At 42.8% G+C, this 12454-nt stretch overlaps 1 protein-coding gene across 6 annotated transcripts in view; it reads right to left on the reverse strand.

Moving 5' to 3' along the window:
* ebf1a (EBF transcription factor 1a) overlaps positions 1-12454 on the reverse strand; it is a 60114-nt gene that overhangs the window by 22480 nt on the left and 25180 nt on the right. For all 6 annotated transcript variants that reach the window (XR_003213605.1, XM_025897781.1, XM_003445835.4 and 3 more), the window contains exons 7-10: positions 7922-8003; positions 5816-5957; positions 3301-3431; positions 1136-1262 (exon numbers count right to left, since the gene is read on the reverse strand). Coding sequence is in view for 5 of the 6 variants with exons in the window: in XM_025897781.1 (XP_025753566.1) it covers positions 1136-1262; positions 3301-3431; positions 5816-5957; positions 7922-8003 (482 nt within the window). In the remaining variant the exon portion in view is untranslated. The remainder of the gene's footprint in view (positions 1-1135; positions 1263-3300; positions 3432-5815; positions 5958-7921; positions 8004-12454) is intronic.

Genomic DNA, 12454 nt, shown 5'->3' on the forward strand with positions numbered 1-12454 from the left:
AGCTGAGTTTTGAATAAGTGAATGTGACAAGGTGAAAGATTGGAGGACTAGGAAGCGATAGGGCGTTTATGCATGCGGTTGCCACATGTCTGGCACATTAAAAAGCTGCGTATACACATATGCACACCTACACACACTTATACAAACACACACACACACATAGCTCTATGGGTTTGGCAGAGTGTGGGCTGTTGGACAGCTCTGGCATGGCAAAGGCTGCCCACCCATCTGCCCTGTGTCTTAGTAATGCAGTTACTTGTCAGCGTGCATGTGTGCGCTTGGACTATGTTCACACTTACGTGCAAACAAACACAGGCATCCTATTGCAGTCTTCCCCACAAGTACACAAAACACAGTCATAGCTGTGACGCATAGGAACACACAAGATGCAGGAAACGCTAGCAATGTGACGCACGCGCGCTCTCTCTCAATTGTGATTTTGTCAAATGTTGGTAATTCCAGCTGGAGCTTACGGCCTAAGTCTATCAGTGGTTGAGATTACAGACAGATTTATGTGATTCACAGTCTCCCAGAGGACCTGTGGCCTTGCATTGGTTAATCACCGCTTCACATTCACTCTCTCTGTGCCGCTCTTCTCGCGGCGCCTTTTTCACTCTGCACCAGCGTGCTCTGATGTAACACTCGAGCTATTCATGCCCCTGTGCTGACCATCAAAAAAATAAAATAAATAAATAAATATCACACACTCCACACGGACCTCTTCCTTTCTGAATCGCGCCTTCGACAGGGTCAATTCTCAATAATCCCACCAATCAAAAGGTTAAACCTCCTCCTGACCTTCACCTGCTTCATAAAAGAGGGCAAATGCTTTTCCTCCTCTGATCAGCAGGCTTTTTCCACTGAATTATTGAGTTCTGTTATTGAATTTTAAGTTGCTTAGCATGCACATTTTTCACCAGAAACCGTCCAGAGAAATGACAGCTTATAAACTGAAAGACAAAACTTTAGCAATACATATATATAACAAAAAAGTGAGATTTAATAAAACTTAAAGTCAGCGTGTGAAGATTTTGATGTGATTATAGTTTTAAATTCATTCTACATGAGTTGTGCGTAGAATTGAGAGAAACTGGGAGAAAAGCCAGCAGATTGGTAAATGTTAGTGTAAAGGTACCTGTGTAGATGAAGCGTCCAGGTGTGCCTTTGCAGAACTGTTTGGATTTGTAGGAGAGTGTGACTTCCACCACCCCGGGGATGTGTCTGGGTGGAGTCTGGACGCGGATGGCATGGGGGGTGATGAGCTACAGGGAGAAAAAAGCAGAAAGGGCAGGCAGATTAATGCGATGATACTTCAGATCTAAACGTGTGCACTGGTGGGGGTGGGGGTATTCTCGGCTCATCTCGGACCTTTCCTCTGCAGCTTTGACTTTCTTTCTTTGTATAATCGGCCTGAAAATGATGCGCTTGGCTACGAGCCCTCAGGTGGCCTCGTAGCCTAAGGCAATGTCACTGTGAGGCTTGGGATGGTTATCAGTGCTGACACGGACTCTGTAAGAGGGGTTCAAAAGCAGTTATCTGTTTATGAATAAAACACACTTTTCCTCTGCGTACGCCTATTGAACAATGCGAGTTAATGTATAATGCGCCTGTCTCTGCTGCCCCTGTCTCCGTGTCTGTCAGCTGAAGCTGCCGTTAGTCACATTAAAGCACAATTGTGTCTTAAACAGGCTCACTTAGCGCGGCTGATGAGCCCGCTCGCCATGCACGTGTGTTCACGCTGAAGGGTCTTTGAAGGAAAACGGTAACAAGACAAAACACAGATGAGACCTCGCTGAGTGCTCGTTTCCTGCACGCTGTAGTGAACGAGCACTCAAAACTAGCAGTGCTCAAAAGCTATCACTGCTGCTGCCAGCACTTTGTGTATGTGCGCATGTGTGTGTGCATCTGTGTGTGTTGTTCTAACTGTCCTTTTCATTGCTCACTTAGCTAGGCTTTCATTCTAGCATTGTTTGGCCCCACTCACCTCTCAGCGAGATAATATAGGAGCTTTTTATAGAATTATTCCTTTACTAAAGAGAAAGCTGTTTAGCTGCGCTGCTCACTGACCTTCAATTTCACACATAGACTCCATTTACATTTTAGTCATGTAGCAGATGCTCCTTACAAAGGGATTCATACTGTACGATGTGAATATATTTCAAGACGGAAGATAGCACCATATTAAAAGACAGGAAGAGAGGTGAATAGCAATATGACAGAAGTGAGAGCTGACAGAGAGAAATGCAACAATAGCCTTCTATTGAGATTGTTAAATGTTTCTAATATGCATTTATAGCCCTGCAAACAGTTATTTCTTATAGTATTATTTATTAATTATGACTGCTATTTCAATTAAAAAGCATTTCCAAAAATCCTGGTACTTTGTGCGAAATGCAAACAAAAACAGAATGCTGTGTTTTCCCATTCATTTAAACCCTATATTAATGTAGGAATTGAATAAACATGTGATATGATTTGTTGGAACTAAAAGGATTTACTTTGCTTTGTTGAAAAAATCTACACCCATTTCAGATTTTTTTAACACCAGCAACACGTTTTAGAAAAGTTGGGACAGGGACATGTTTACCAATGTGTTGCATCACCTTTTCTTTTAACAACACGATGCAAGTGTTTGGGAACCGAGTAGTTGTGAAAGCCAAATGTTGTCCTGTTCTCGCTTGATGCGGGACTTCAGATGATCAGCACTGCTGAACATGACTCAACAACGACATATGCTTTGTTCTGTTCAAATAAAGGAAATCGGTTTTTTTTAAGGGTTCTGGTTTTTATCCGACAACAGCGTCACACACTGTTCCACGTGTTCCTCCAGGTGATTTTTATTTATGTATTTTCACCGGTGCCCAGCTTTTCCATATGGTTTTTTGATTCCCCCATGTTATTTTGGAAATGTATTGCTGGAAACAACTTAATATGCCTCATTTTCAACATTTGATGTAGTTTTGGTGGAATTTAAATGAGTCTATTTGCAGATGGTTGCTCTCTGTTTAATAATTTAGATTTCATGCAGTGTGGGTAACAGGGGTTTATCTGATTATATTCTTTCTCTATAAAATAATTACAAAATTATCAAAAGTGTGATGCTACAGTGTTACAAGTTTTTTTGCAAAACTTTTGAGCACTTTTAAATCACAATTATGTATTTAATCTAACGTAAAAATAATGGTTCCCAAATGAAGCATTTAAAAGACTGTTTGCCCACACTGGCTGTATAAGAAGTGTACCAAGCCAATAAAAATAAAACAAACAAAAAAACACAAATATGACTAAATCGTGACTAACCTCACTCCAGACCAGCATTGTCCCAAAGATGACCTGTAGGCCGTCAAAGAAGTTGTCCCCGATGATGATGACTGTTGCGCCCCCTGTGGTCCAGCCTTCACTAGGGCTGATGGCTTTGATGCTGGGGGTTGCTGGAAAAAAAAAATATATATATATATATATATAACAGATTAGATGCTATCCTAATGACAGCCTAGAAGGTCTTTTGCTATTGGCAGCATGCACAGTCCCCTTTACTTTCCATCTCTCCCTCTCTTTAACACACATGCACACACACATACACATATATCACCTATCGCCTCTCTCCCAGGGGTCGGGGGGCGAGTGAGGAATACTAATCAGAGTGATTATATTCACCCCGTTATTAAACATCACCCCTGCCCCGCATGTGAGGGCAGCGGCGGTGCACTTGTTTTATGACACGTGGCAAAGCGTGCGGGCGTGTAAATGTCAGGTGTGCTCAGTGTCTGATCAAAGGCCACGCGACCGGGGAACACAGCAGAGCCAACAGTAGCTCTGCCCTCTGAATACACTGCCTTCATTAGCCAAACACTTAGCTCTTGCTCAGCTGCCTGTTTCATATATCTGTGTAGTAGCCTGTGTCTCAGAGCACGACCACACGGGCTCCTTCCAGCTTCTGCCCAGTACATTTGTAATGGGTTTTTCTAAGCTCCCAGTGTTTTCCTTTAAAGCATATTCTTTGCATTTTATCGGACAAAGTACATGGGACCACAACAATAAACAGCATTTTCAATAACTGCCATTCAGTGTGCTTTTTGACCTTATCTCTTGGTGTTATGGACTCGGAGATTACTGGATGTGATTGAAGAAAAGAACAGCATTGGGAAAATACATGTTTATACAAGCTAAATCTCCTCTCCTTAACAGATATGCAGCTTGTCAGACATGCTGTAATTCTGTAAAGCGGCATAATCCACTTTAGACTAGGCTGACTTTTTTCCCCGCAGCCTAGCCTTTGCTCTTTGCCTGACTCCCTGTTCTGTTGATCCTCCCCAACAAGCTGGAATGATATTTAGCCCCCCGATACGCCTGCAGAGATCAGCGTTCACCAAGCAGCAATCTGTGGCCGTAATCATGGCCTAAGATGCCTCCTTTTCACAGCCGCTGATATTATGTGCGCTCGATGTGCATGTGTGTGTTTATGTGTGTATGTGTGTGTGTGTGGATTAACCAGATGGTGGAACGTGAATCCATGTGATAGGATTATACTTTGGGGTGTTCCTCGGTGCCATCTGTTCAACTCTATGCACTGCTCATCTATTACCGCCTGAAATGGGCCCCAAAGTTGCGCATCCTGCACACAAACTGAACCCACACCAGAAAGGGGGGTGGGGGGAGGGGGGTAATGGGAAACTACTGTCCTCTTTTTAATGAAAAAAATAATTTCTCTATTCTTTACACTGTTGGGCACTTTTTCCCCATTCTTTCATCACATTTACATTTCTCCCTGTAACCTGTTCTCTTCCTTTTATTCCTCTTGTTCCTCCTTTTTAACTCGCATCACCGGGAAAACTGAAAATCAGAGGGGAAGAAATTCCCAAACAAATCGCTACGACACGAGGAACATCTGTTGGTGTCCTGTGTGTACTCTTCTTTATGTGCAAGATCCAAGCCTCGCTGACATCTCCAACATGTCTCATCTTTGTGAACTTTTCTAATCATCTCTGAGACCAGTCACAGGGACAAGTGGTCCACCTTGCCTCTGGAGAATAGTCATTAGAAAGACTTAACCATAACATTCAATCTTAATGCAATCTACTATAGGCCATCATGTAAATCCCCGCTTATTTTTTTGTCATTATCATCCCTGAGGTTGACTTTCCTCAAAGAAAAAAAAATATGTTTCTCTTATTCAATGTCTGGGAAATCGAAATGAGAAAATAACTGGATTAGGGACTTGGGAATCAGTGCAGGCTCCTAAATCATGTGCACATGTCATTATGAAGTATTAAAGGTTTGGGTTTGACTGTGCATGCGGGGGTGTGTATGTATGTGTGTGCAAGGGGCTTTTCAGTATGTGTATGGGTGTGTTTGAAAACCTGAGGGATGGGGAGTGATGGAGGGCTGGAGGATAAAAGCAGGTCTCCGAGGAAATAAAGCCAGTGTTGGCTTTAAGCAGAACAGACCTCATAAGACACATAGTGCTTATGCGAGGCAGAGTAGAAGGCCCAGAGGCAGAGACCTGAGGGGAGCAAGCCACAAGGGAGAGACAAGAGACTCACTAGCTACCACTCACTCCTCTCTTAGCTCGAGTTAGAAACCCTACAAGAGAGGAAAGTGAGAATCCGGGAGGAAACAGGAGAGAGATAAGAAAGAAAGGAGGTTGGAGGGGAGTGGAGTGGGAGACAGAGGAAGGGTTGAGTGTGGAGCCAGACAGGGGGGAAGGGGTGAGAGAGGGAGGGAGAGGAGTGGAGTCATAGAGAGAGAAATAAAGTGAAGGAGACAAAGAAAGATGAGGAAGAGAGTCGAGGTGTTTTGTTCTCGCTTTAAATACCGTGTTCCAGGTAGGATGGCGTTCCTTCTGACGGGTCCAGCCTCCGAGCTCGGCGCCCGTGTTTTGAGTTATTGTGCACAAACATGTTGTCGGAGACGGCCAGAACGTGACCCTCCACGCTCACCGTAGTCGACACAACCACCTGAGAAAAAGGAAAACCAAAAGAAAGTGAGAAACAAGGGGTTAAAAAGAACAAACGGCACCCTGCTGTGGATGCTTGTAAATCTTCAGTAATTGTACGCTGTCGTGATTACGCCGGACAAGCATTATGAGTTCTTGCAAAATCCTATGTGGATTAACTTACTTTCACACTGAAGTAAACATGTTTATACTTCTTTTGTTATATTTCCCATTTACCAAACACTTCATGAAGACTGGTTCATATATTTTCTAGGAATAACTGGGTTTTAACATATGAATCACTACTTTTTTAAAGTATATAAATTTATTTTAAACATGTAAAAGAATAAACCCCAACTGACATATATGAATATTAAAAACCCCAAATATATTAATCATCTGTTTATAAGTAAGTCAAGTTTTATGCTTGAACGTGAGTAGGAAGAAGTATAAACTTATCTGACCCTACTGCTCCTTCCAGGCTAATGAATGACAGCAATATCTTACTTTCACATGACCTGCCAGTGGCCCATCTACACATACAGGTGCACTCATACATACAACATGCATATACAATTATTTATACATACCTGCGCTATACATACATGAACCCTGAGATTCACTCCCACCCACACACACACGCTTACACACTTTACATAATCTTTAACCCACGTTTAACTAATACTCCTATTTATTTTATAATATTTATTCATATAGACTCCTGGACGGTCATGACTTTTAGGACTTGTTTTCTTTTATGAACAGTATGTTTTACACTTTTTAAGTTTTACTTCCCTTTTTTTGTCCCAGAGGGGTTAATTTAATATTATTTTGATTGGTTTACCATATATGTGGCGCTTGTTTAGTTAAAAACTTAAGAACTTAAGAAAATAGCTGGAAACACACAGTATGTGTTGGTGATGTATTAGCAAATCATAGCCTACAGTTTCCTACTTATACATCCTGTAGACGTGGAGCACTCTCCTTTTAGCTATGCTTTGGTCTCCACCAACCTCTGAGAGTAATAGTGTGCTCTTTAGCTGCTAAATGCCTCTCTACCTTTACCAGCAGCTCTCTGCACTAGACACATGATACCAATGATCCATAAGAGAAATTCATAGGAGAATTCCTTAAATGCATATATGGGGGTTGTCCACATCTGGATATATATTAGCCAGTTTAGATGCACAAATGCATGTGCAAGGTATTTTTTTTTTAAATTTTTATTATAACATGAATAGTTAAAGTTTAACTTGTTAGGAAAACTTTTAAAAAATGGATTCAGATTTGCTGGTGATTCTAGACATGCAACACTTATGTCCCTTTGAAATAAAAGTTATTGCTATTTCCTCATTCACTTAGACAGGGGCTTCAAAATAACCACCAAATTTGTTGCCAAGATGGCTGCCAGTGGCGAGCCTTTCTTCCAGAAGGAACAGGAAGTGCGTGCACAGTGGATTCTCAGAGCTTTTTCCCTTAAAGGAGCCAGTGGCTGCCACCAAAAACAAAGCTGTGAGAGCAGTAGGAGTCATCCAAAACTGTAGAGTTGTCAAAGCAAAGAGCAGAGAGATGCTTTGAAGAGCTTTCAAATAGAAAGTTGGGTTTATCATTCCTAACGGGTTCACATCTACTTATCGTTTCATGAGGCATTTTGCAGCTTCGTTTGTTGCGTTTCCATATGTGGGTTTAGAACTGAACGTTCTTTTGTTGTGATGCTTTTCTCTGAGTCCTAGGGACATTTGTTTATTATTATTATTATTATTCTTTTGTAACATTCAAACATTTATGCTCTGTGGCTTCTGGACATTTTTACTAGAAAGAGATCATTTGAATTATTTCTTTTATTCTTTAAAAGGAAGGAGATTCTGCTGTGGTTGTGTGTGCAGCTTTAAAAGAAAGAAGAAGAAGAAGCAGAAGAAACAGACAGAAGTGTTACTCCTGTCCACTATAAACACTGAGCTAGGCATTCAGACAGTTATGTGTCACCTGAAAACGCCTCATGTCTCGAGGGTTCCCTGCATTCTTCAGGCAGTTCTGGTTACACTTCAGGAAGAACTTGAGGAAGAACCTGCACGTGCAAGAGAGACAAACAGCAAGAGAACTGAATGAGCTGTTGCAACAGCACCTGTGAGTCACTGAAACAGTGCGAGCTCCCTTCAATAAAACACACAACACAAATAAAACAAATAAAAGAGCAGTGGCAGACAAGGCTCATACACTATCCCACCCTCATCCATCAGTTGTTTATGACAAAGGCACTTTTCTATGTAAAAACAGCTCCGGGATATTGAGTAAGATGCTACCTTGTATATCCATCTCTCGGAGCTGCTGTCACAGCTTGCCATAAACTCACCGGGGCAGACGCAGAACCCCACCCTCCCACCCCCCACAGCTGCACAGCCGTGTGACGGAGGTTGTGCTGTAGCTACTCTGCAGCATAGTGTTGTCATTCCTGCCTCTCTCAATCTCAGTGTGAGAGACCACATCAACAGCACCTGCCATGCATTATTAATAGGCTGAGATGGCAAGTATGGCTACCCACATCAATACTTAATGAAGGAGGGAGGGAGGGGAAGGAGAGAGGGGGAGAGAGGGAGGGTCGGAGGAGTAAAGGGGAGAGTTGTGGGGGTGGGCTGAAAAGCAGGAAGGGGGACGGCTGACAATTTATTCCCTAGCCCCACCTCAAGGCTCGAAGCCTGACAACTTCTTCTTTAACTGAACCTACACTACTGTACGTCTCGTCACTCTCCCTTCTGCGCTGCCTGTCTGTCTTAAAAAACAACAACAACAACAAAAACACACAAAAAACACAGAAATCAAATGAGCCGCGAAAATAAACAGCGCCGTGTACAAATAAACAGGAACCCTCAAAAGGGGAAAAATGAAACTACAACACACGCCACCACCACCGACCCCCCGCCCCAATCCCCCCACTTCCCTTTGAGGTAGCTCAAAGAAGTGCTGACAGCTGAAACTGCTTACAATACAGATCTCGACCAGCCAGTGAGAGAATCACTCCTTTGCTCAGCTTTTCTTTCATATGTCTTATTTTCTCCCCTCTGTTCATTTGTTATGGCTAGGATTCTGCACTGGGCAGCGCGTTTGGAGCCAACCGCCTCAGATATAATCATGCACGAGCGAGCGCATCACACACACACACACACACACACATACACACACACGGGCACACACAGACACACATACAGAAACATGTCAAGAGAAACACTGTAAGTAGCAGCGTGCCTTGGACAATTGCTTCATCTAGGGGTACAAAAAAAGAGAGAGAGAAAGGAGCAAAGAAGATAAATGGACAAGCTGGAGTTATGTCTCATTCCAAGGGCCAGCCTACTGCTGTGTGCATTATAAGCATCTGATGTAACACAAGAACTCGTGAATTTATCCCTGACAACTTTTAAATGCGTGACAGCTGGTTAGTGGTAGATGCTCCTCTTGAAGCAAAAGAAGAAGAAAAAAAAGGCTCTTATATGCTCTCAATAACAAACTGTCTTTCTCTGATGCTCTGTTTTATTCTTTGGCTTTGTTTGTGCTCTGATTTACAGTCTCGCTGGCTCGAGCGGCCAAATCGAAATGAGAAGGGGAGGGGAGAAAAAGAGGGGAAAAAACAGAGAAGGAGGCAGAAAGTGAGAGGAGAAACTGATAGAAACATAGACAGAGAGACGAGGTAGACAGTATGTGAAATCTGAAAGGAGAGACAGACCACCCTCCTGTATATTTTAGAAGCTGTAGGCCAATATCTCAATAATTCATGAAGCAGAGAGATGGAGTTTTTTTCCCCCCTTTTTTTTTACAGTGGCTGTTAGACCCCACAGACTGAGGGTCTCTCAACTTTCTTATCTCCTCGAGGTCAGGGAGCAGCCTCACAGACAGCTGTGGCCTACCTCCACTTGTCCAACATACTCCACCTTCCTAGCTGCGCCTCCTGTTTAATTCATCGATTCTACGCTTTCTCCAACTGCCCTCCTCCTCCTCCTCTTGCTCCGCTATTCATGACAGATAGATGATGGATAAGTGGAAGGAGAAAAGTTAGGGTCAACCGAGTCAGAGGTGACCAAATCAGAGGGTTAAATATTAGAGTTTGGAGGAGGGGGTTGGGTTGCTCCTGAAACACAGCGAGAGAAAGTCAGCACGCCTCATACGCTGCTCTATATGTCAGCATGCGGATCTCCCGCAATCGCGATTCATTATTTACATGACTTAAGGTGTCTCGAGTCAGCCGCGTGGAAACATTACAAAACTGCAGCGAGCTGGTTCCTCTGTGCTCCATCTCGTCTCCCAGGGAGAGCCGAGGGGACTGGAATCACCACTGGCACACATTTACATGGATCAACAGAGTGTGGGTGTGTGGTGTAGGAGTGGGGGGTGGATAGGGAGCAATGTGTGTGGATATGCATTAGCAAGGAGATTACCATACGGATTTATGGATAATCTGATTGACAGCTGACCGGTAAATATGGACAGATAGCCTGTAATTCTCTCATTTGCTCCATTCAGCTCCCTATTATACTGTTTTCTTTGCTTTTTTGATCAATAGGGGACCCATTTGATGTTTAACAATTGTTGCTTCTCACTCTCTCCATGCACATGGTGGTGTGTGAGAGTAGTTTGGTCCAAGAAAATGGGAACACCAAGCAAAATAATCATGATCACATTATATCTTATCAGGCTCAGGACCCACACGGTCACTTCTACCAAAGTCAGTATCTTTAATTCTTTACTTTTTTACTATAGGGAGACGTAGGGGAATGTAGTTGTACAAGATGTATAGAAAATACTGAAACGACTAAGCTGAACGCCAAAAAGCACTTGGAAAACCTGACAACTCATTTGTGTGTGTGTGTTTGGGGATTTTGCCTCCTTACTTCTGTATTTATATTCCTCAGGCCAGCATATGATGTTTTTTAAGTCTCACACATAGTAAATGAAAAAATAAAACAGCGTCTTCTCTGAAGACATCAATTTTCAGTTGCTTTACACGCACCCTTGTCTCCGGCGCACGTTCGTGCTTCGATTACAGCCTCCCTCTACCTTGTTTGTATTTGAAACTCTTGTGGTTTTCAGCTGTTTTACTGTGCAGACTCCACAGCTACAAATATTACCGGTGCAAATTGCTGCGCCGGCTGGATTAAATGAAATAAAACCATTTTGCTTTCACGTAATTACCCCCCCCTCCAAATCTAGAAATGGCTGTGGAAGTGAATTTGTGAAAATAACTGCTTGGCCTCTTGAAGCCTCATGGCATAAATTTGTAAAAGCAGAAAAAAAAACTCTGAACGAATAAACACACGCAGCCAGTCGGCGTAGTAATTTAATGATCTCACACTTTCATCATATCATAAGGGGCATTATTTGTCACTTTGGAGCAATTAAACACAAACTCACCCTCTGCCCATAAAAAACAAAACAAGGAAAAGCAATTATAACACAACTTTTAAGTAATCCCTGTAGCATCTAAATATTATTACTGTGGTGATAAAGATTGTCTAAGTGATTAGCTAACAGCAATGAAGCCTCCGAGGGACAATGCTGTTATATTTTCTAATAATTTTGCCACATTAGCCACAAATGAGGTAAAGAGTTGTTTTCCTTGTCAAATCTAACACAGATAACTTTGGAACTCTGGGTTTTTTGTCTTCCTCTGCAGCTCTGGTTTATTTATCTTTTCCACCTTTTGTTGGACATCTCTTTGCCTTGTTTCTTTCTTCCTCGCCCCTCCTCATGCTGCTCTCTCGCTCTCTCTGTCTCTCTGTTTTGTTCTGATGTTGATGCGCTGTAAAAATGGCTGCGGGTGATACCATAACTCAGCCCTCTCCTCTCCCTCCATCCATTTCTGCTGTACAGATCATCTCCAGAAGAAAAGCCCCTGTGTCTGGCTCCTAATATGCTTCATGAGGTGTGTAATTCACTGTGCTCCGGAGGGGAGCCATTTGTCTCCGGGGTTAACTAAGTGACACAACAGCACTTCCCCATGCCTGTTACCACCGTGGGACATGTTGAACTAATCTAGGCAGGTAGAAGGATGGAAGTTCCTGCACTTCAGCAATTAAGCATTAAGATTTGTTCAGGAAATCAATCCTAATGAAGTCAGAGGCAGATTCAAATTAAGTGTAAATATTTGTAAGCAAATATAATGTTACAGGACAAAAAACAAGAAAAAAATATGAAAGGAGCAATAAGGCGACCAAACTAAAAGCGAAGTCCGGCGCTCTCACAGAATCAAATATCTTCCTCAACTCCTGTTTTGTATATTTTCTTTTCCTCCCCTCGTGTTTCATTTCTCATTTTCTTTCTTTCCTCTGCAACTCTTTCTTGCACTCTTTCCGCCATGCATCACTGACACTTCAACCGAGAGCCTGACTGGCTTGTTTTTGTGGTGACCTGTCTCCCTGCCTGCAGTATATGTTTAAGCATGGAGGCACACACACGCGCGCGCGTGCACACATACACACACTAATTTAGGGAGATTTATGAGGGGGGCCTTGCACCAGGAGCCATGCAGGC

This window comes from Oreochromis niloticus, linkage group LG2 (assembly GCF_001858045.2).
Source record: "Oreochromis niloticus isolate F11D_XX linkage group LG2, O_niloticus_UMD_NMBU, whole genome shotgun sequence".
NCBI lineage: Eukaryota > Metazoa > Chordata > Actinopteri > Cichliformes > Cichlidae > Oreochromis > Oreochromis niloticus.